General features: G+C 57.9%; 1 protein-coding gene across 1 annotated transcript; it reads left to right on the top strand.

Annotated features, from left to right (window-relative positions):
* The first annotated feature begins 1931 nt into the window (after positions 1–1931).
* Positions 1932–21190, top strand: LMNA (lamin A/C). Its single transcript, XM_004284575.3, has 12 exons — positions 1932–2553; positions 13991–14147; positions 15472–15597; positions 15858–16028; positions 16231–16356; positions 17128–17348; positions 17442–17664; positions 18095–18202; positions 18311–18430; positions 18860–18949; positions 19746–20015; positions 20291–21190. Exons 1-12 carry the CDS (start codon positions 2198–2200, stop codon positions 20315–20317), a joined length of 1995 nt encoding a protein of 664 aa, XP_004284623.1. The 5' UTR covers positions 1932–2197; the 3' UTR covers positions 20318–21190.
* Positions 21191–21476: the final 286 nt, after the last annotated feature.

The following is a 21476-nucleotide window of genomic DNA, read 5'->3' as shown; positions in this document are numbered from 1 at the left end:
AGGGTTAAGTGTGGTTTTGCTTCCCCAGCCAGGAGGGGAAGCCAGGCCAGGCAGGGACTGGGGGTGGGGGGGTGGGGCGGGGGGACGCTCAGTGGAGTGGGGGCTAAGGCAGTGGGAACAGCCAGTGTCCCGCACGTTTCATTGGCACACCCACCCCGCCTCTGCTTTTGGTTTGGAGAGTACAAGAGGGAGAAACAGAACAAGGCTTTTTGTTTTGTCTGGGATGCTGAAGGTGAGTGCCATGCCCTGGGGGAGAGGGCTGCAAGGAGGGGAAGCCATGTCCTGAGTCCCTCAACTGGGTGCATCCTGGATACTCACACACTGCCAGTCACCCCCCTAGAGATGGGACCCTAAGCATCCCCTTCCCGGTTCCTCTCCCTGAATACTCAAGAGTCCCTGCCTTAATCCAGCCCCTTGTCCCTCTGAAGCCAGCTCCAGAACCCAGAACAGAGGACCTGTCCAGCTCTGCTTCTCTTGCGCATCCTGATATCCTGGAGCTGTAGGAGTCAGCAACATAATTTAATTTCCCCCGTTGCTCATCAGAGAATAAGCTGTGGAGGCCACAGGGGCAGGGCAGGAAAGCACATGGGTTCTGGAGCCTCAGCCACCGCCACCTCTTAGGATGAGATGGTTGGTGGGCCCAGGGCCAGGATAAGGGGAGGGGAGTAGAAGGCTGATTAAAGGGGTCTTTGGTGAGTCCTGGGGAATGGAAGTCCCAGAGCCTGGGGTGGGGAAGCCTGGGGACTTGGGTGATCCTGTTTTGTGAGAAGGCCTGGCCCCTCCCCAGAGCCAGTGGCAAAGCAGACCTGGCCAGAGAGGAGTGTAGAGATAAGTGCAGTGCTGGCCCTGCAGCCAGCAAGGTTGTGGGAGTCTTTGCTGTCCCTACCTCCCACCACCCCTTCTCTGGCTGAAACCGAGATAGAGACCCAACATTGGCTGTCCAGCCCCCAGCCCTGCTCCCCCTTTCAGGCCCCTCTGGGAACCACAAAAATCTGGGACCTGGTGTCCTGGCAATGTGATGAATGCATGCACAGCTCTGGTATCTGTTTTAAATTATCCATTAAAATAAGTACAGTCCTGGAAAAAAAAATAAGTACAGTCCTGGAGTTGGTGGGGTGGGGTGAGGAGTAGAAAGGGACTGAAGGGGGAGGAACCCAAGGCAGGCTTTTTTTCCAATTGCTTGAATCCAAAGGAAAGGGGCAGGAGATGGGCAGTGCCTGGGTCCAATTCTTGGCCTTCTCTGGGGCCTGTGGCTTGTTCCTTGGGTCTAAGACCCAATGGTTGGTTTTGAAGGCAGATTAAATTGGGGCAGAAGATAGGAAAAGAGCGACTCCAAACTCCTGGTGCCCACCCCAAGTTTGAGGGTGTAAAAGGCACTCAGGATCCAGAACTTTGCTGCAGCCCTCCCTCCAACCACGCCAGGGAACCCAGGCATTCTTCCCCACCTCACCCTGGCATCCTGAGATGCAACTTTGAATGGACTGCCCACATGTAGGGGGGCGGGCGGGGTAGGGGTGACTCACTATCACTATGGGGAGGAAAGGGGGAGCCAGTGGTGGAAGAAGAGTGAGTCACCCTGATGGGCACCAGCCTTAGCCCTCCCCCTACTTTATCTGCCTGCCTGGCACCCTCCCTTGCTTTACACCCACTTTCCCTCTGTCCCCCGCCCTTTGCCCACCCACCCTCACCCCTTGGCTCTGCCCTCTACCCCCGAAGGCCTGAGGCAGTGGGGGCAAGCTTGCAGCTTGGAGCGCTGAGCAGGCAGGGACCTAGACGCGAGCTTCAGCTAAGCCTCGGGCACGCGGGGGGTGCGCGAGAGAGGGTGGAGCCCTACTCCGCCACCACCGCCGGGTGGTCCTCTCCCCTCCTCACCCCTCCCGCCCCCCCAACCCCCCGTGGGTATGCGACGGCCCCTTTAAGAGCAGTGGCCCCTCCTCCAATTCCCTAGACCTATTAGAGCCTTTGCTCGGGCGCCGGTGACTCAGAGTGTTCGCGGGAGCGCCGCATCCATACCGGCCAACCCAGATCCCGAGGTCCGACAGCGCCCGGCCCAGATCCCCACGCCTGCCAGGAGCCAGACGAGAGCCAGCCAGCCGGCCGGCGAGCTCCCACCCCGAGCAGTCTCTGTCCTTCGGCCCGAGCCGCTTGCCCTTACCGGGACCTCTGCCCCGCGGGCAGCGTTGCCACCCTGCCGGCCATGGAGACCCCGTCCCAGCGGCGCGCCACCCGCGGTGGGGCGCAGGGCAGCTCCACCCCGCTGTCGCCCACCCGCATCACCCGGCTGCAGGAGAAGGAGGACCTGCAGGAGCTCAATGACCGCTTGGCGGTCTACATCGACCGTGTGCGCTCGCTGGAGACGGAGAACGCAGGTCTGCGCCTTCGCATCACCGAGTCCGAGGAGGTGGTCAGCCGCGAGGTGTCCGGCATCAAGGCCGCCTACGAGGCAGAGCTCGGGGATGCCCGCAAGACCCTCGACTCGGTGGCCAAGGAGCGCGCCCGCCTGCAGCTGGAGCTGAGCAAAGTGCGCGAGGAGTTCAAGGACCTCAAGGCACGGTGAGTGCGCCCAGGTGGCGGCGTGGGGCCGGGAGAGGCGCAGAGAGGGCGAGCGGACTGTCGCCCTTGCCGGGCTCCAGACGGCTGATAACTTTGCGTTATAGTCTCCTCCCTCACCGGAACCGCCCCCAGCGGTGACTGGCAGTGCCAAGGGAAATTGTCAAGACAGGACAGAGAAGGGAGGGGTCTCTGGGAGAGGGTGGAATATATAAGGTAACGGCGCGGGCAGCAGGGCCAAGTAGGGGCTGGTGGCAGGTCCACATTCTGTCAGGGTGGGATTTGCCAGTCATTTGGGGCCTGGGGGAGAGTCTTGGGCAAAGCGGAACTGACTCTGCCAGGTCTAAGAAATCTGGGCACCCAGGACACTTTGGAGTGGGTGAAAGGCTCCTGTTAGAACTTTCTTGGCAGGCTTGGCACTGTGCCAACTTTGCCCAGCCTGGCTCTGAACACATGACACCCACTAAGACAGGGTTCCCAAGCTGGCAGATGTCCAGTGGTGCTGGAGAGAGGTCACCAAAGCAGGGTGACCCCCTTTTTCCCCTGCAGGGGCATGGTGATGGCCCCCTCAGCACGACCCTTACCCGGGTTCTCTCTAAGAGTTGGGAAGCTCTCCTTCACTCCCTACCTGTCTGAGACCTTCCCTGGACTCTGACAGGCCCACCAAAGAGCTCCAGGAGAGCGGCTTCCCCACAGCTCTCACAGCCCTTGGCCTGCTTGGCCCAGGAATGCAAGGGAGGGAGGGAGACAGAGGGCAGAGGCTCCCAGCTCAGGAAGTTGTGCTATGCCCAGGTCTGCCTCCCCCCTTCCCCACCTTCCCCCATCCCACCCTCACCCTCTGCCTGGAGTCTTCGAGGGTTGGGGGCTTGTCGCACCCTGCCTCCCTCCTTGGGGTGAGCCACTTTCATTTTCCCAGCCAAGCTGAGCAGCCTTTGCTCTGGCCCAGTCCTCTCAGCCGCTGACTTTTTGTTGTTGTTCTTTGCCTTGTTCAACTACCAGAATATAGTGACATTTTTGAAATCCAGCCGTTGGAAGCTTCAGGCCACTCCTACCTTACCCATCCCTGCCCCATTCTACCGCACCCTACTTGGCTCCTCCCTCTTTTCTAAAAAGGCCTTTGGAGCTGGGAAGTTTAGGCCATCTTCAGCTCCCCAAGAATTTGTTTTCTATGAAGACCTCAGCCAAAGAGCACTAAAGGTGCTTGGAGGTCCCTAGTTGGGGTGGGGTATGGTTTGACTTTCCTTCTTTCCCTTGGCATCATCTTCTCCAGACTCACGCTCTTCTCAGAACCTCTGTGTATTCTGTGCTCTTTATACCCCTTCGTGAGCCCCTAGCCCCAGGCATGGTGGGTGTGGCAGATACATCATCCCCTTGTGAAGATTAGATGGAAATTGAAATTGTGTGGAGAGGCAGGGTGACTTGCCTGCCGCCCCCCACTCAGGCTGTGGCTTGTGGGGATCTCAGTTCTCCGGCCAGACCAGGGATCGAACCCGGGCCATGGCAGTGAAAGCCCAGAATCCTAACCACAAGGCCACCAGAGAACTCAGGGTAACTTTATTTCTGTTGAAAGGGATCACTTCTGTCATTGTCCACTAGCGATAGGAGTAACTTAGTTAGCAGGACAGACAGGAGGCAAGCTAAGGGGAGTCCCAGAGAATTAGTGTTCTAAACTAGTCCACGCAACTACCAAACTACTACCTTGCAGATCCCTGTGAAGGGCATTGTTAGCAGATCTTTTTCTGGGGAAGGCATTGATCAGGGAACAGAACAAGTGGAGTCTATGGTCTCTCGCTAACCCAGCCACGCCAGTCTGTCTCCTCTGCCTCCTGGTGCAGCTGTCGGGCCTGGGACACCAGGCGGGTGTGCACGCATGTGGGGCAGGGCCGGGGGTGGTGTGTGTACTTGTTATATTTAGCCACCTGCCTCTCCTCTCCCCCACTCATCCTGGCTGGGGAGGCTGGACTTCCGGAAAAGGGGGGGCGGGTTTGCACACCTGGATCCTAGGCTGATGAGAGGCAGGGTGGAGACAAAGAGGGCTCAGGTTGGGGTTTCTGTCCTGTTCTATGTCCCCCGTGGGAGGAGCAACGATTTGTTGCTCCCTTTTGCGTCTGCTGTGCTCAGGGTGAGGTGTGGAGTAGAATGAAGAATTTGGGAGAGGAAGAAAGGCATTGTCCTAACTCCTCCCACTAAAGCCTAGGGAGAAGGTGTTGCCTGGTTTAATGTTTAGTTAGAGCTCAGAGTTCAGGGCCAGGCTTTGGGTTGGGATGCAGAGCTGTCTGTAAGATCTTGTGGGGATTCCTGGCCCAGCCTGGGTACCTTGACCACACCCAGGGGTTTGGGGCACCCTCTCATCAGGCTGGGTTACAGGCTGCAAGCAGAAACACTACCCCCACCCACAAACACATACACACATCCTCTCAATTCTGGAGCCCCAGGGATTTGGACACCTAAGTGCGGGAAGAATGAGGAGGTTAAAAGATCAGGGAAGGCCTGCCTGGGGTCCAGGCTTGGAACTAGGCCCCACCCCAAGCAGGACAGCTGGGTGGATGACTCAGATGCTGCCCCCCTCTCTCCCACCCTTGTGGCTTTACAAAAGGCAGCAAGAGACAGGGTGGAGACAGCAGATGTCTTAAAGGGAGGGATGGGGGCCCGAATGTCTGCATCTTCTGCTCCCCGCTCCCCACTGCATCCTGGGATCCTTTTCTACCTCCTTCCTAAGGTTCTGGTGGTGGTCTGGAACCGGGACTCCTGACAGGCAGTATGCACAAGTAGTTCTAGAGTTGAGGTCTAGAGTTATGGGCTTGGGCTGCGGGATGGTGCCAGGGTCTGTGTCTTCCCGTGCGGAACTGGTGGAGGAAGGCTGAGTCAGAAGTGGGGAGATCCCAGCCCCACAAAGCAGAAGCGTCTCTTCCTCCCCAGACAAGGCCTGGGTGCTCAACGACTTCCTGAATTGCCCACCTTTTGCGGCCCTGGTTGGGATAGGCAGGGACCTGCCGGGCCCAGGTTCATCCAAGCTCTCATCAGGATAAGAAAAGCAAAAGCCAGAGAGGTGTAGAGGCTTGTGCCATGTCACACAGCAGGGGAGTGACAGGTCAAGACTCGAGCACAGGCCTTCTGCTTCTTAGTTATGTGCTCGTACCATTAAACCGTACTTCTCTAGCTTAGGGGACAGGCTGGAGGATCTGGAAGGCGGGTTGGGATGACTGAGGGGCACTCCTGCAGTCTGGAGATTCTGCTCTGGGACCAGTGTTGTCTTCATGTTCTGCTGTTCCGCAGGGCCTGTTAACCCTTGATCAATAGCCTTTGCCACATCCCATACCTGGAAAGACCCAGGACCCTGCCAGGCCATGGATCATGGGACAGAGCTCAGGGAGGCTGGTGATTCCTGTCTTGAGACTGTCTTGGGACTTGTCGTGGGAATTGTCTGTCTACCTGGATCTGCAGGAGGCCGTGCCCTTTGGCAGATACATAAGGATAACAGGGATGGAGCCCTTCGAGGGTACCTGGGCCCCAGTCCTCACCTGAGGGAGCTCCTGGTGTCATCTCTTCCCCCACCCCACACCCTGAAGTCCACATTCTTATTCAAATGGAAAGAAGAAGGTACAGCTAACCCTGGGGGCTGAGCAGTAAGTACTTAAGGAGCCCAAGAGAAACAGGAAAGACAGTAATTCCTGCCAGGGCCCCTGATTGCCTTCCCACGATTGATGCCCCCGGCCGGCACATCCCCTGGCCTCCAGGAATCTGAGACTTACTCTTGCATGGGATGTGCCCATTGTCCCCACTCCCAGTCCCACCCCCAGTGATTCAGTAGCTCAGTGTCAGGGCTGAAGGCAGGGACAGCTGTGGGGACAACTGGTAGGAGATGCCTTTACCTACCAACTGTGCCCTCTGCTCCCCCTCCCTTGCCTCCCTCCTCCCCAGCCCCTGACTACCTCTAGCAGCTGCAGCAGGCAAGACCAGGTCTGGCTCAGAGGCCCAGGGCAGTTCATTCCATTCTCACCTCCCTGAGCCCCACCCTGTGTACTGAAGATGACACAGGCCAAGCTCGAATATTCTTGGAGACAGCAGGAAAGAGGTTCTTTGGGGAAGGTTGCAGCATCTGCTACTGCTTAACAAGAGGCAAGGTGGTCCACCAACAAAATGACAGGTAGCAGGAGGTAGCGCAAACAGCCCTGGCCCTTGGTGTCCTTAGTTCTAGGCTTGGCCCTGCTGCTAAATTGCTGTGTGACCTTGAGCAAATCACCCCCCATCTCTGGATTTCCCTAGCTATAAAAGAAAGGGGTGAGGGCAGAAGGTCTCCAGAGATCCCTCTGGTTCCAGAGTCGTACAATGACCCACAAAGTGAGAAAACAGTCCTCTAAAATACCACGCTATAAGTATGAAAATCGAATATAATTAATAACCAATGCTATTCACAATAGAAATATTTCCCACAAGCTTGGAATTAAAAGTACTAACACCCTCCTCTCTTTCTCAGAGAAAGTTTGTGAGAAACGGTTAACTATTCTGGCATCATATCCTTGGCTTATGCTTTGTTTTTACTGCTAGTAGGAAAGGACACTACGTTTTTAATGCGTCTCCCTTCAGGACATGTCATGTAGGCTGTACCATGCAGGAGAGGGAGAGTCCCATGGATCTGTGTTGGGGAAGAAGGGAGGCTCTGGGGCAGGCAGGACTCTTACCTTAGTGCTGGCCAGGATTAGACAGCATGAACCCGGAATAAGAGGGAGGTGCAGGGGTGACCTTGAACTGCCCCCCTTCTCTCCTTCCTGCACCCGCAACCTGAGGCTGGGCTGTGAGGAAGTCTTGGCCCTTAACAATCTCTCAAGGAAGGGGACAGTTTGGGAAGGAGGCGGGGCAGGGTGGGGGGACAGGAGCTCCCCCTGCCCGTTTGTGGGAGAGGAAGCTTGAATCCTGCCTGTCGAAACCAGGAATAATTCTGGCTGGAATCCCAGGCCCAGCAGACGAGCTGAGTCACGGTAGAGGGCAGAGTAGAGAGTGGACGGGAGACCCTGAACTTGTCCAGTCAGAGAAGAAAAGGCAGAGGGATGGCCTTTTATTGAAAACTACGATGGGTGTTCTTGTTGAGTGGCAGCAAGAGGGATGAGGGCCTGAATCACATGAGGGACAGATGGAGGGGAGCAGAACACAGGAGTCCCTTTAGGGACTGGCTCAGGGGAGTTAGAGACCCTTAATTTCAAGGGTCCCAGACCTGGGCAGTTGAGAGGGGGCTGTTTGGGATTGCCAAGGCACCCCCTTCCTTCTCCTGAAGCTCCAACGCTGCCACCCTCTGCTGGCTGGGAGAGAGCATTGCATCTTCCCAGGCTGGAGTTGGAATGCAGTGGTACCAGAACTCCTCGGCCCTCCCCCCACTACCTCTCTCCATCTTGGGGTGCGGCTCCCACCCCCTTCCCGCTGTTGTCAGGGTTAATAACCATGAGCCACCAGTCGGAGGGTTAATACGTCCTAAGAAGGGACAGCTAAGTCACCTTCTTGCAGGGATCCCCTAAATGTCCCACCTTATGGCCAGTGGCCTCCCTCCCTCCCACCCCCAGGACATCCTACCTCTTCCCAGGCCTTCCGTCTCCCCTCCATGCCCCCACTTCTTTTGGTCTGTTCTCAGGCCTCAGCCCTGCATTTTTATGACAACACAGGAATAATTTCTGGAGAAACAGGCCAGGAAGAAGGAAAGTGGAGTTTGGCATGGGACCTGGAGGGAGCAGTTGGTCAGGAAGCCCGCTGCCTGTTGTCCAGGACCCCAGCACCCTGGCCTCTGGCCGCAGGCCTCTCCTGCCTCTGCACAATGCCACGTTGATACACCCAGCAGCTGTGACTCAGGCCTGGCCCCCTGCCAGTCCCAGCGCCTCTGCTGGAGTTGCGTCTGAACGTGTCAACAGGCCTCCTGTCCCCCTCTCAGCACCAGTTCCCCCATCCCAACCCTCCCTCTGCTTGGAATTAGACCTGTCTTTGTCTGGGGCGAAGACAGCTGGGAGCCTGGTGGCTCTGGAAGGGGATCTGAGGACCCTCAGACCCCGAGCATATGTGGCAGGTGTCACGCCCAAGGGAGGCGTGTGGAAGCAGAGCCGTGCCTGCTGTGGGTGCATGTGCCTGTGTGGGGAGGCCCATGCACCCACATACTGGGGGTCGACCTCTACCATGTGCTTTCCAGGTGCAAGACATTCAGAACTTCACAGGGTGGCGTTTGGGGGAGGCTCAAGGGGCTTCTAAGTCCCTGGAACACCTGCCCCTCTCAGTTCCTCTCTTCAAGGTCTCCTTTCCAGAAAGGGCTGGTACCTTGAATGCCAGAGTGGGGAACCAGATGTCCCAGCCTATCCACGTCCTACCCATACCTGAAAGTGATGGCAGACCCACAGACCAGCCAAGAACCCAAGCAGTGGTTACTTTTGGGGGTGGGGGACCGTCAAACTTCATGGCTCCACACACAGCTGTGGGAGTAGCTGATGTCTGAGGGCTGTTTCACTAAGTCTCTGTATCATCACTCTCAGACTGGGGTGGCTCCCAGCAATTGAGCAGAAGTCGAAGTGTCTTCCAGGCTCTCTCCCTGGGTGTCTCTGTCTACTTTCTGCGCCCTCTGTGTGTGTCATGCCATTTTCTGTGTCTGTCTCCATCTGTTGTGAGTGTCCTCAGGTGACTGGGTGGGCAGGGTTTTAGGGTCTGAGGCTGCTCTTCTCCAGGCCTCGGTTTCCCCATCTGTAAAAGGGCAGGAGTTGGTCCAGGAAGAGGTCCCCCTAGAAGCCTTGAGCTCCTCCTAGTCTCAGGGCATTTGGGGACATACAGAAAAAGCCCGGAGACACACTTATTACTGGAAAGAGAATAAACCAGCAGATAAAACAACAGCTGAACGCACTTGGAAGAGGAGAGAGGGCTGGGACTGGATCTGGAGGCGCTGGGCTGAGGCGGGGCTCAAACAGAGGTGGGGGCGTGGATTTGGATAGGTGGAGGGAGGGAAGGATACATTTCAGTGGGGGGAGTTGCTGGAACAAAAGGAGGAACGTGCGGCCGGCTTGGGGTGGCCGTTGGAGACGCCCCATCACCTGGCAGGGAGTCAGCCTGGGCAGAGGTCTAGACCCCTGGGAAGAGAGGGGAGAACTCTCGCCAAGCCAGGAGGGCTGGGACTCACTGCTCTGCCCCCAGCCCTGCTCTGCCCCCAGCCCTGCTCTGCCCTGCCCAGCCACAGGGGTCTCCCTTTCCTGTGAGGCAGGAGACGCTCGGGGGTTCAGGGCCCTTTGTGCGCCTGCCTCCCCTCCCCCTCCTCCCGTCTCTGACCCGCGGCGATGGGGAACACGGAGGGCCGGTGAGGCTGGGGCGGGGCCAGTGAGTGGACAGGGGCGGGTCTGAGGGAGCCCGGCTGGGCTGGTCCGGCTCCTCCACCGCCCCCTTGGCCACCTGCCCCTCCCACTTCTTATTTTTAGCCCCAGTCCGTTGTCGTTGCTCCCCTTGTCTCTTCCTCAGCTCAGCGGAGGAAATGGGGGCCTCTCCCTCGGGGCCTAGCAAGTTGCTCCCGGCAAGCGGGCCCAAACAGGCCTGCGGCCGGCCCTGGCTTCCATATCTGGCATCTGAGCTGGGCTGAGGAGGGTGACTCAGCGGGCGGGTCAGCGCCTGGCCCAGTGCCCACCTCAGCCCCTTTCCCGTGCTGCGTGCCTTTCTCCCCCTCCCCCGCCCCCCCAGGCAGCCCCCAGAGTCCTGGCCTGCAGTGGCCCTGGAGCCTGGCTTCCCTATCCCACCAGCCAGCCTCAGCGTAACAGAGCCCCAGCCTGGGGCCACACGCGCCAGCTCCCAGGTCTCATTTCTACCTTATTCTTTTCCTCTCTGCTCCCCTGCCCTCCCCCACCCCACTCGTCCCTCCTTCTGCGATCAGATATGCCAGACGTGGGAAGAGTTAGAAACAGGATGCCCAGCCCTTCTTGCCTCATGAATGCCCGCTGGGATGGAGCCACTCCTGTGTGGGAGGAGCCTGGCGGATGGGAGGGAGAAGCCGGCAACCCACTGGCATGGCACCGGGCCTGGGGCAGGACGTGGGTAAAGCCAGGGTCTCCCCTGTGAGCACCAGAGGATTTCCCGACCCCTGCCAGAGTATTGTGTGCTTGAGGATGAGTCACCTGTGGAGCCCCTGGTTCCCACCCTTCCAGCTCCCCTTGCCTGCCTCACCCTGTCCTCCCTGCCAGCCCAGTCCTCCCTGCCCTAGCTGTGGGGCAGCAGTCAGCATGTGCCCGGCTTTCCCACCGCCAACCCCCAGTGGACTCAGGCACGGGCAGCAGCACCACTCTGGGGCTGAACGCCTGGCCAGTGTCTGCTTGCGGTCCCTGCTAGGGCTGAAGACCCCAGCTAGGGAAGAAATGGCATTTGGACCTGGTGGTCAGGCAAGACTGGGGAGGAGGTTGGAGAGGCACTGGTTTCCGTACTGCCACCCGCAGCGGTCTCTTGGGGAGTGCTTGTGGCTCCCTGGCCACAGAGCTCCTGAGGTCTGAGTCATGAGCCCATGGGTGACAGCGGCTGCTTCCCCACAGAGGGGAGCTCCCCAAACACGGCTGAGAAAACCACAAAGGCTCTTCCTTGCTTCCCTCTCTTTGCTTGGGGTTTCCCTCACCTGCAGGGTGTGCCTTAGTCCTTTCATCGCATGTCTTTTAAGCGCTAATCAAAGCCTCCAGGAGGGGAAGGAAAATCGCCCCCTTAATTTCTCTGGAGGCCATTAGAGCACGGGAGGTGGAGCAGTACATCAGTGATTTCCAGCTCTGCTCCCGACTTGCTGTAGGACCCTGGAGGGACCCTGGACGTAGCTCTCTGTGCCTGTTTCCTCACTCACGCAGTATTAGCACCTATCTCAGTAGGGAAGCTGTGGAGATTAAGTGAGTTAATATTATAATATTTAGAGCAGTGTCTTGTATGCAATTAGGTGTGTTTGCTGTCATTATATGATTATTAGTATTAGTCTGAGTATCAGTATTAATATTAGTATTACTACTACCCCACCTTTGGGAGCAGAAGGAACTGAAGAGGTTATACTGAAGGACAAAATCCTGCAGTTGTCAGGCTGTGTGAGCCCCCGAGGACAGGGACCGTGCAGCTCCGTTGTTTACCTCTGTCAGTGCTGCGTTGCACTGCCACAGGAAAGGTATTTCCAAGGAGAACTTCTGCAGTTCCTCTCCTGGTGTCTGAGGAGGCCAGGGAGGCGGGACTAGGGAAGAGACACCCTTGAGATGCCTTCCGAAAGCATCACGGTGCTCCTTTCTGCTTCTCCCAGCTCAGGCTGGCTGGATCTGGGAGCCCTCTTTCTCCTGCTGGCTTCTCTGCTCTCTCTAGACCTGTGGCTTAGGGGGAGGGGGAAGGGGAGGGGAGGGGGAGGAGGGAGGGGAGGGGGAGGAGGGAGGAGTCCTGATCAGCAGCCAGAATTGACTGTGACCACCCCCCCCCCAGCCCAGTCCCTATAGCTGCTTGCCGTGCTTGACACTGGGTCACTCACCTTCCTCCTCTGTGCCTCAGTTTCCTCATCTGTACAAGGAGGGGGTTACGCTGAACGTATGCTCAGCTCCTTCTAGTTCTCTAAATTCTGAGAGCCTCCCAGGATGGCCAGCTGCAGCCGTTAGCCTGCAGGGTAGAGAGGCCTCTTGGCTGGGAAGTCCCTGCCAACCTTGGAGTCAGCCCAAGGGGATCGGAATCTATGTCTGCTGCGTCGCTTCGCTTTACCAGCGGTTTTTCTTCTTTTTCCCTCCTCGCCCTGCAGCTGCCTCAGCTTCGGAAAAGTTCTGAAGTCATGGAAAGTTGGGGCTATGCTCCCAGCCAGGGGCTGGGCCGGATGGCAGCCAAAACCTGAGCTGGGTTTTGACTTTATTTTTAGCTTTTCTGGCTGAGACGGAGGAGGGGAGACATCCTCCAGATCTGGAAGGGCCTCTTTTCACAGGAGACAGACACTGTTGCATTAAACAGCTTGTTCTGAGATGTGGCCAGAGGCCTGGACAGAGCAAGCGTGCAGGCTGGGGGTGCTTCCCCCAGGTCTTCGGGTCCTTCCGTTGCCTGTCTGGGTGTTGCTCTGTCCCCCCTCCCAGTGGAGCCCAGTTGGAGGGGAGGTGGCTCCTGTTTGAAATCTAAGCTGGTGGCAGGAGAACACCGTCTCAGTCTCGGGCCCTCCCTCCAGAGCTGCCTCCAGTCTAGGCTTCTCCATCCTGCTTCACAGTGAATTGTTGGGTCTGCTGGAGCTGAGGGCTTTGGTGGCAGGAGAAAAATGTTGGCAGGGCCACTTTTCTCCTTTCCAGGATAGAATTTTTTTCCCCCTGCCCACGTTTGGTTTTCCTTTTTTCCATCTGCCATGGTGGGTTCATGCTTGAAGTCTGATGAGTTGCAGATGGCAACTGGGCCCAGGCCCCTTGTCTCTTCCCTTCCATTCCCTGGGTCTAGTGGTTTCTCTCACCACGCAATGCTGAAGGGATCATTACAACTGAAAAGTTCTTGGGTTCCCCAGAGGTCTTTAAGAAAATAGGATCCCTCTATTTCTCTAGGTCACTCTCCAGCAAAAGTCATCCGCGGCCCAGAAAGGGACGGGAGGTGGCAGAGGCAACCCCTGTTTGGTTGGTTCTAGCTAAAGCTTTACCCAGTTTGAGGAGTGGGGAGGTTCAAGGCTGGAACCCAGGTGGACCTGGAGGCCTGGGGGTCACATCTGGAGCCAGATGCTGAGGCCTGTGGTCGATGTGTCGGGCTCAGCATTCTCAGGCTCTGATGAGGCCCAGAGGGAGGGAGGCTGGAACCCCTGTGCTCTGCCCAGATCAGGGGACCCAGACTGGGTCCGAGAAAGGGAAGGGTCAGTACCATGCCTGGCTGTCCTCGTCCCAGGTCTCCCTGAGCTTTAACCAGGCTTTCCCTCCCAGCAGTTCCCGGTGTGTAAAAGGGACTAGGGGAGGTGACAGACACCTTTAGGTCTCAAACTGATAAGTGTTAGGGACGCACAGACCCGAGGCCTAGGAGCCTGGCTGTCTGGGTACCCGCAGGGAAGGAGGCTTGGCTGAATGGAAGGTGGGTGGAGTCGGGGGAGAAGGTTAAGGCCCTCTGTGGGAAGGGGCAGGAGACAAAGGTGGCTCTGTCTCTTTGGGAAGGAATGGGAGGGGAGAGAGGGAAAAGCATTCATCTCACGGGATCGAGCTTTGCCCTTGGCCCCAGGCGCGTTCCTGAGTACTGAGTCATGGGAAGGGTGGAGAAGCAGGAAGGGGGTTTTGGGGACCTTGGGGGAAGTGGGAGTCCAGCCCCAGAGGCAGGCAGATGCAAACGAACCAAAGTCAAGGATGCCCTCCCCTGGCAGTCTGAGGGATAGCAGAGCCAGGCCCCACAGCTGACCTCCCAGAACCTGACTTCTCTCTCTCCCTGGGGGACCTGGCTCTCTCTAGGAACACAGACTCCTCCTCTTAAACCCACTCTTCCCTGGCTTCTTTAGCAATACCAAGAAGGAGGGAGACTTGATGGCTGCCCAGGCCCGGCTCAAGGACCTGGAGGCTCTGCTCAACTCCAAGGAGGCCGCACTGAGCACTGCTCTCAGTGAGAAACGCACGCTGGAGGGAGAGCTGCATGACCTGCGGGGGCAAGTGGCCAAGGTGAGGCCCGCCCGTGATGCCGCCTGACACCTGTCCCCCTTCCCCTGCCAAATGCACACTCACTCTTCCACCCCAGGCCCCCTCAGGAGGTGCCCAGTCTGACCTGTCACATGGCATCAGAGCCATTCCTGTGTCCTACCCTCGTTGCACCCATCCAGACCATATTGCATCCTCCTTTGCTGCCCATGGTGTCTAGCACGGTGAATTTAAAAGAATCCACAAGCCATTTCCATGTAACTTTGCAATGAATTGTGCCTGGCCCTGGATCCCTCCCGGTGTGACCCTGCTAGAGAGAGCCATGACCTCTCTGGGAGGCAGGAGAGGATGTAGCCTGTCCACAGAGCCCTGATCGGGAGCTGATGGTCGATCACGTATGGATGCATTTCTCAGTGCTCAGCATGTATCCGATGGTCTTTACTTTCAAAACACTTTGCTATGTATTCTAGCCTCTAATCTCTCATGTTACAAGCTAAAGAACAGAATCAAAGAAGCTGGCTTGTTCCCAATCTCACAGCCACATCTGCTCAGAGTAGGACCAGGACTAGAGACAGTCACCAAGCTTCTGTCCTGGGCTGTCTTCCCTCCCAGGCCCTGCCGCCACGGTACACCGTGGAGAGACCAGGAGAAGCCAGCATGTTGACAAGAAAACCAAGGCTGGGCCATTCTCCTCCCAGGTCCTGCCCCCAGCCCTTCCCAGCTTCACTTCCCAGCTTGTGCTTTCTAAGATGAAGATCTAAGACAGGTGCACCCCTACTTGAGCTTCAGAGGATTGTTTCGTGGCAGATAAGGGCGCGTCTCTCCATGATCAAACCCCTGCCTTCCAGTCTGGCCGCCTCTGCTGTCACTCTACCCGCTGAGCCCTGTCCTTCAGGCTTCAGTACTGACTGGAGATCCTGAAGTGCACATGTGTGCCTTCTTCCCTCTGTGCCTTTGCACTTGGCTCCTGTCTGCCCCACTCACCTGTCCTTCAGATCTCAGCCTCTTGGAGGCCTTCCCGGAAGCCCCCTCTACCACCCCAGGCACACTTTGGTTCCTTCCCTCATATTCCTTCTGTATTCTGGACATACTTCCTTTATAGCAATTGCTATGTTGTGCCAGAGAAAGGAGGCACTGTCTTTTTTTTTCTTAGCACAGTACCTACCCAGAGTCATTACTGTGAGGGAATAAATATATTATTACCTCTATGGGTATCCAAGGCTCTCACTCCCCTAGACCTGTTTCTGCACATATAAAGGGATGTGCTGGACGCAGCCCACTTCTCAGCTTCCTTCCAGCTCTGATGTCCTATGATCCCTCTCCCTGACCTCTGCCCCCTTCCTCTCAGCTCGAGGCAGCCCTGAGTGAGGCCAAGAAGCAACTTCAGGATGAGATGCTGCGGCGGGTAGATGCTGAGAACAGGCTGCAAACCCTGAAGGAGGAGCTGGACTTCCAGAAGAACATCTACAGCGAGGTGGGAACTGTGCCCTGCAGACCGGAGGACCAGGGCTGGGTGGTGACAGACGTCAGAGCTGGGGCTGGGGGATCAGCTGTGTGCAGAGCTCCCTGCCTGACTCCCTTGTACTAGTGGATGGGGAGTTGGGGGGTGGCCAGCCCCCAGGTTAAAGTGGGGCTTTACAGTGACTCCATTCAGGGTTAGGACTGGGCCGGGAACTTGGGTTTCATCCTTGAAGGACTAGTTCTGATTTTGGTTTCTGGGTCCAACCCTTCCAGGAGCTTCGTGAGACCAAGCGCCGCCACGAGACGCGACTGGTGGAGATTGATAATGGGAAGCAGCGTGAGTTTGAGAGCCGGCTGGCGGATGCCCTGCAGGAGCTGCGGGCCCAGCACGAGGACCAGGTGGAACAGTACAAGAAGGAACTGGAGAAGACCTATTCTGCCAAGGTGCTCATTATCCCATGGCTCCCTTGCTGCCTCTGCCCCCAGCAGCCCTCCACCCGCCCACCCTGAGATGTCCTGTGGGAGATCGGGAGGACGGTGGCAGGAGCTCAGGGTACCCGGCCCCTGATGCTGCAGCAGTGATGCCCTTCTCAGGTCCCTCCTGCCTTTGGTCGCTGCAGCCCTAACCCTGTGTCCTCCCCTCCAGCTGGATAATGCCAGGCAGTCAGCCGAGAGGAACAGCAACCTGATGGGGGCCGCCCACGAGGAGCTGCAGCAGTCCCGCGTCCGCATCGACAGCCTCTCCGCCCAGCTCAGCCAGCTCCAGAAGCAGGTGATGCCCCCACCCCGCCCCTCCCCCATCAGCCAATAGTCTGGGCAGGATGTCAGGATGTCAAGTGGAAGTCCTGAGGAGGGGAGGGTAGTGGACAGAACATGCCCCCAGGACCACAGGCTGAGTAAGAAGCCTAGGATTTGGAGTCAGAAGACCTGTTTGCTGTTCCAGGACTACCTTTTATCTCGCCTGTAAGACCTTGCTTCTCAGAGCCTTGGTTTTCCCATTTGAATATGGAGATCATTCTTATCCTCCCTAACTCATAGATCTGCCAGGAGACCCAGTGTGAGGTGTTAAAAGCATCAATATTCTTCTAGCTGGCTGTGCCACTTGTGGCAGAGGAAATAGGTTCTAGCCTCAGATTAAGAGATTTCAGTTGGATACTGAGAAGGCCTCCTCAGTCGTCACCAGCCAGCCGAGGCCACATTAGAGCCATAAAAGGCTCTGATGGGGGCTTCCCTGGTGGCGCAGTGGTTGAGAGTCCACCTGCCGATGCAGGGGACACGGGTTCGTGCCCCGGTCCAGGAAGATCCCACATGCCGCGGAGCGGCTGGGCCCCTGAGCCATGGCCGCTGAGCCTGCACGTCCGGAGCCTGTGCTCCACAACGGGAGAGGCCACAACAGTGAGAGGCCCGCGTACCGCAAAAAAAAAAAAAGGCTCTGATGGGAGCCTGGAGATCCCGGGGAGGATAGCTGGGTGTCCCCTGCCCCTTACATCTCCATACTTGGGGCCCTTGGGAGCTCATCAGACCCCTGCCCCCCGTCACCCAGCTGGCAGCCAAGGAAGCAAAGCTGAGGGACCTGGAGGACTCGCTGGCCCGTGAGCGGGACACCAGCCGGCGGCTGCTGGCAGACAAGGAGCGGGAGATGGCAGAAATGCGGGCAAGAATGCAACAGCAGCTGGACGAGTACCAGGAGCTGCTGGACATCAAGCTGGCCCTGGACATGGAGATCCACGCCTACCGCAAGCTCCTGGAGGGCGAGGAGGAGAGGTGGGCTGTGCGGGAGTTGGGGAGGTGCTAGCGGCCGCCTCCAGCCTGCCACCGGCCTTGACTAGGCCCCCCACCCTGTCTCCCCCTCCGCAGGCTACGCCTGTCCCCCAGCCCCACCTCGCAGCGCAGCCGCGGCCGGGCCTCCTCCCACTCATCCCAGACACAGAGTGGGGGCAGCATCACCAAAAAGCGCAAGCTGGAGTCCACGGAGAGCCGCAGCAGCTTCTCCCAGCACGCTCGCACCAGCGGGCGCGTGGCCGTGGAGGAGGTGGATGAGGAGGGCAAGTTCGTACGCCTGCGCAACAAGTCAAATGAGGTAGTCCCCCAGGTTGGGTCTAAGAGAATGCATCCGGGTTAGGGAGAAAACCTGGAAAGTGAAGGGATGGGGTTTGCGGGGAGGGCTGTTCCTCCCATCAGAGGCAGACCAGGGCAGTGTGGATATCTCCTCCACACTCTGGTTCCAGTCCTGGCTCCGGGACTCATCGGTGGCAGTGAGACCTTCGGCAATTTATTTAACCTCTCAGAGCATCGGTTTCCTCATCTGTAAAATGGGCATAATAATAGTCCCTAACCCTTTGAATTCTTGGGAAAATGAAAGTACTGAGTGTGTTTGGCACAGCATAAGAGCCCATAGATGTAGCTATTATTTATCCTTGAGGGGGAAGGCAGCGAGGGGCAGAATAGAGTGAGATAGACCCAAGAGCCTGAACGAGCCTCCCCCAACCTTCCCCTTCTCTCCCCGGCAGGACCAGTCCATGGGCAACTGGCAGATCAAGCGCCAGAATGGAGATGATCCCCTACTGACCTACCGCTTCCCGCCAAAGTTCACTCTGAAGGCTGGTCAGGTGGTGACGGTGAGTGGCAGGGTGTTTGGGACTCTGGGGTGGCCTCGGGTGGGGATGGGTTGGCCTGAGGATGGGAGTGCTGGAGTGAGCACCCTTCTCTAATTCTCCCTCCCCCAGATCTGGGCTGCAGGAGCTGGGGCCACCCATAGCCCCCCTACCGACTTGGTGTGGAAGGCACAGAACACCTGGGGCTGTGGAAACAGCCTGCGCACGGCTCTCATCAACTCCACTGGGGAAGTGAGTATGCCGCAGGCTGGCCTCTTACTGGACAAAGTTCCCCTGACGGCCAAAGTAGGAGCCAGCTGCCCCCAACCCAAAGGGGCCAATTCAGGGCCACTTTCTCCCAGCTCTCCTGTGCAGTCCCAGGCCCCAAACTCTCTAACCAGTGTACAGACCCAAAGCTGCCTCCCCCAGCAGCAGGAGGGGTGGAGGTTAGACAGTGAGGATTGTTAAGGCAGACCATGCTCCTACCCAGAGAGTTTGACAGTGTCACCCTGGGGTAGAAACAAGTTCCTTAGCTCCAGTACCACAGAGGACAGAGTAAGCATCAGGTTGGACAAAGGGCAGGCCACTCGAAGGTTCTTAGGTGGTCACTGGGTTGGGTATGCTGCACACTCCTCCCCTGGCCCTGAGCCCTAACCCCTGGGGCTCTCGTATCCCCGGCAGGAGGTGGCCATGCGCAAGCTGGTGCGCTCAGTGACTATGGTTGAGGATGACGAGGATGAGGATGGAGATGACCTGCTCCATCACCACCACGTGAGTGGCAGCCGCCGCTGAGGCCAAGCCCACGCTGGGGCACCCAGCCAGGCCTAGGGACAGCCTCTCCCTGGCCTTCCCGTGCCCCCAAAATCTTTTCATTAAAGAATGTTTTGGAACTTCACTTGCTGCCCTGGCTTTTCTTCTCTCTCCTCCCTATACCTTGAACAGGGAACCCAGGTGTCTGGGTTCCCTACTCTGGTAAGGAAGGGAGTGGAACTTTCTGATGCCATGGAGTCTTCCCATGGGAGCAGTGGACAAGGGTCTGGATTTGTCTCCTGGGACAGGGATGGGAGGACAGATGTGGGGCACCCAGCCCTGCCTCTCTCCCCCAATTTCTGTTGCATGCATCTCCTTTCTTGTCTCCTCCCCATTCCTGTCACCTGCATGGCCTCTCATCTCCCCCATTTTTCCTGGGAGAACGGTCTCTCTCACCCACGCCACTTCCCAATTAATTTTGCATGCCTACTGCTCTACAAGCTTGCTCACTCTCTCTCCTTTCCCTCTTAAGTTCAGAGTAGCTAGGACAGAGTCAAAGCCACAACTCCCATTCCCTGTCTTCTGTCCCCAAGTCTTCATGACCCTGCCCCCTTTCGTGTCCTCCCTTCCCAGCCCCGGCCCCCTAAGCCCTATCGCTCACCCGCTGTTAGGTTAGATTAGGTTAGGTTACTTGAGCGCAGAACCCCACCTTCCCACCTGGCAACTGGGAACCTGCCAGAGCGCGGAGCCTGGGTGTTGGGCCTGAGCAGTCAGTCTCAGACTCGCCGTCAGGCCTGAGCCTTGTCTCCCTCCTCAGGGCTCCCACGGCAGCAGCTCGGGGGACCCCGCCGAGTACAACCTGCGCTCGCGCACCGTGCTGTGCGGGACGTGCGGGCAGCCTGCAGACAAGGCGTCTGCCAGCAGCTCAGGAGCCCAGGTGGGCGGATCCATCTCCTCTGGCTCCTCCGCCTCCAGTGTCACAGTCACTCGCAGCTACCGCGGTGTGGGGGGCAGTGGGGGTGGCAGCTTCGGGGACAGCCTGGTCACCCGCTCCTACCTCCTGGGCAACTCCAGACTCCGAACCCAGGTGAGTTGTCCCTCTGCCTCTACACCCCCACAGGCAGCGGGGCCCTTGTCCCTGAGGGTTAGGGTGGCCCTGTGGGGGGAGAGCCTTCTCTTCCGCAGCCCGGGGGAGTGGGAGCCTCCTCCCCGAAGCCCAAGATCCTAGATGGTCGCTCCCGCATCCTGCCCCTCCTGTCTGAGCCCCAGATTGGAGGGCAGGGGTGGGGCGGGGGGTAAGGGAGGGAGGGTATGGGCCAGGTGCTGCGGCTCACACCTCTCCCCTCCTCTCTTCTCTCTTAGAGCCCCCAGAACTGCAGCATCATGTAATCTGGGACCTGCCAGGCAGGGATGGGGGCGGAGGCCTCCTGCTTCCTCCTCACCTCATGCCCACCCCTGCCCTGCCCCTCCTGGGAAGGGGCTTGAAGCCAAAGAAAAATACCCCTTTGTTTTTTCTTCTATGTTTTTGTTTTTTTCTAAGAGAAGTTATTTTCTACAGTGGTTTTATACTGAAGGAAAAACATAAGCCCCCCCAAAAAGCGCATCTATCTCAATCCCCCCCTTTTTTTCCCTGCTTCTGGGGAACTCCATATCTGCCTTAAAACCAAAGAGGGAGCCAAGGGAAAGGGATGCTTTTTACAGAGCCTAGTTTCTGCTTTTCTGCCCTGCCTTCTGCCCCCATCCTGGGGACCCTGTGACATGGTGCCTGAGAGGCAGGTGTGGAGTCTTCTCCGCCAGGCCCCTGGGCCATCCCCCATCGTTCCACTACACCTGGCTGAGGCTCCTCCGCCTGCCCCTCCCCCAGTTCCCCCCGTCCCCAGCCCCGGGATGACTTGATTCTCCCAGGTACCAGCTGCGCTTGCTTTTTCTGTATGTTATTTAGACAAGAGATGGGAATGAGGTGGGAGGTAGAAGGAGGGTGAAGAAAGGTTAGAATGAGCCTGCCATCACCCAGCTTCAGAGCCAGGGGTGGGCTGTGCCCAGTCACTGGAGATCGAGGTCAGGTGGGTGTAGGGGAGGAGGGAGAGGGAGGCTGACTAGAATGGGGGAGAGCCTGCTGGGGCCCCACCACAGAGGAGGAAGATGAGGAAGGGTGGAGGGTGTGTGGCAGTGGATTTTGGCAAACACTAAGGAGCCCCTTGCCTCCCATTTCCCATCTGCACCCCTTCTCTCCTCCCCAAATCAATACACGAGTTGTTTCTACCCCTGGCTGCTGTGGTGTCTGTCTTTGTTGGTGGGTGTCACTGTGTGTTCTGAGGGGCAGACAGACAGACAGACAGACACACACACACACACACAAATGTCGCTCAGTCACCGCATCCTCACGCCTCCCAGCCTTGCCCCTGCTCTAAGGGAGATGCGACAAGGCCCTCAGAGCTTCAGATGCACATCTGGGCACCCAGCGGTGGCTGATGGGGAGAGGCTCTGACCTGAGCATCGCCCACCCAGTGCAGGGCTCTCTCTCCATAAGTCCCTCAGAGAAGCAGAG

The sequence above is a fragment of the Orcinus orca genome, chromosome 1 (assembly GCF_937001465.1).
Source record: "Orcinus orca chromosome 1, mOrcOrc1.1, whole genome shotgun sequence".
NCBI lineage: Eukaryota > Metazoa > Chordata > Mammalia > Artiodactyla > Delphinidae > Orcinus > Orcinus orca.
This window is presented reverse-complemented; position numbering and strand designations above follow the sequence as displayed.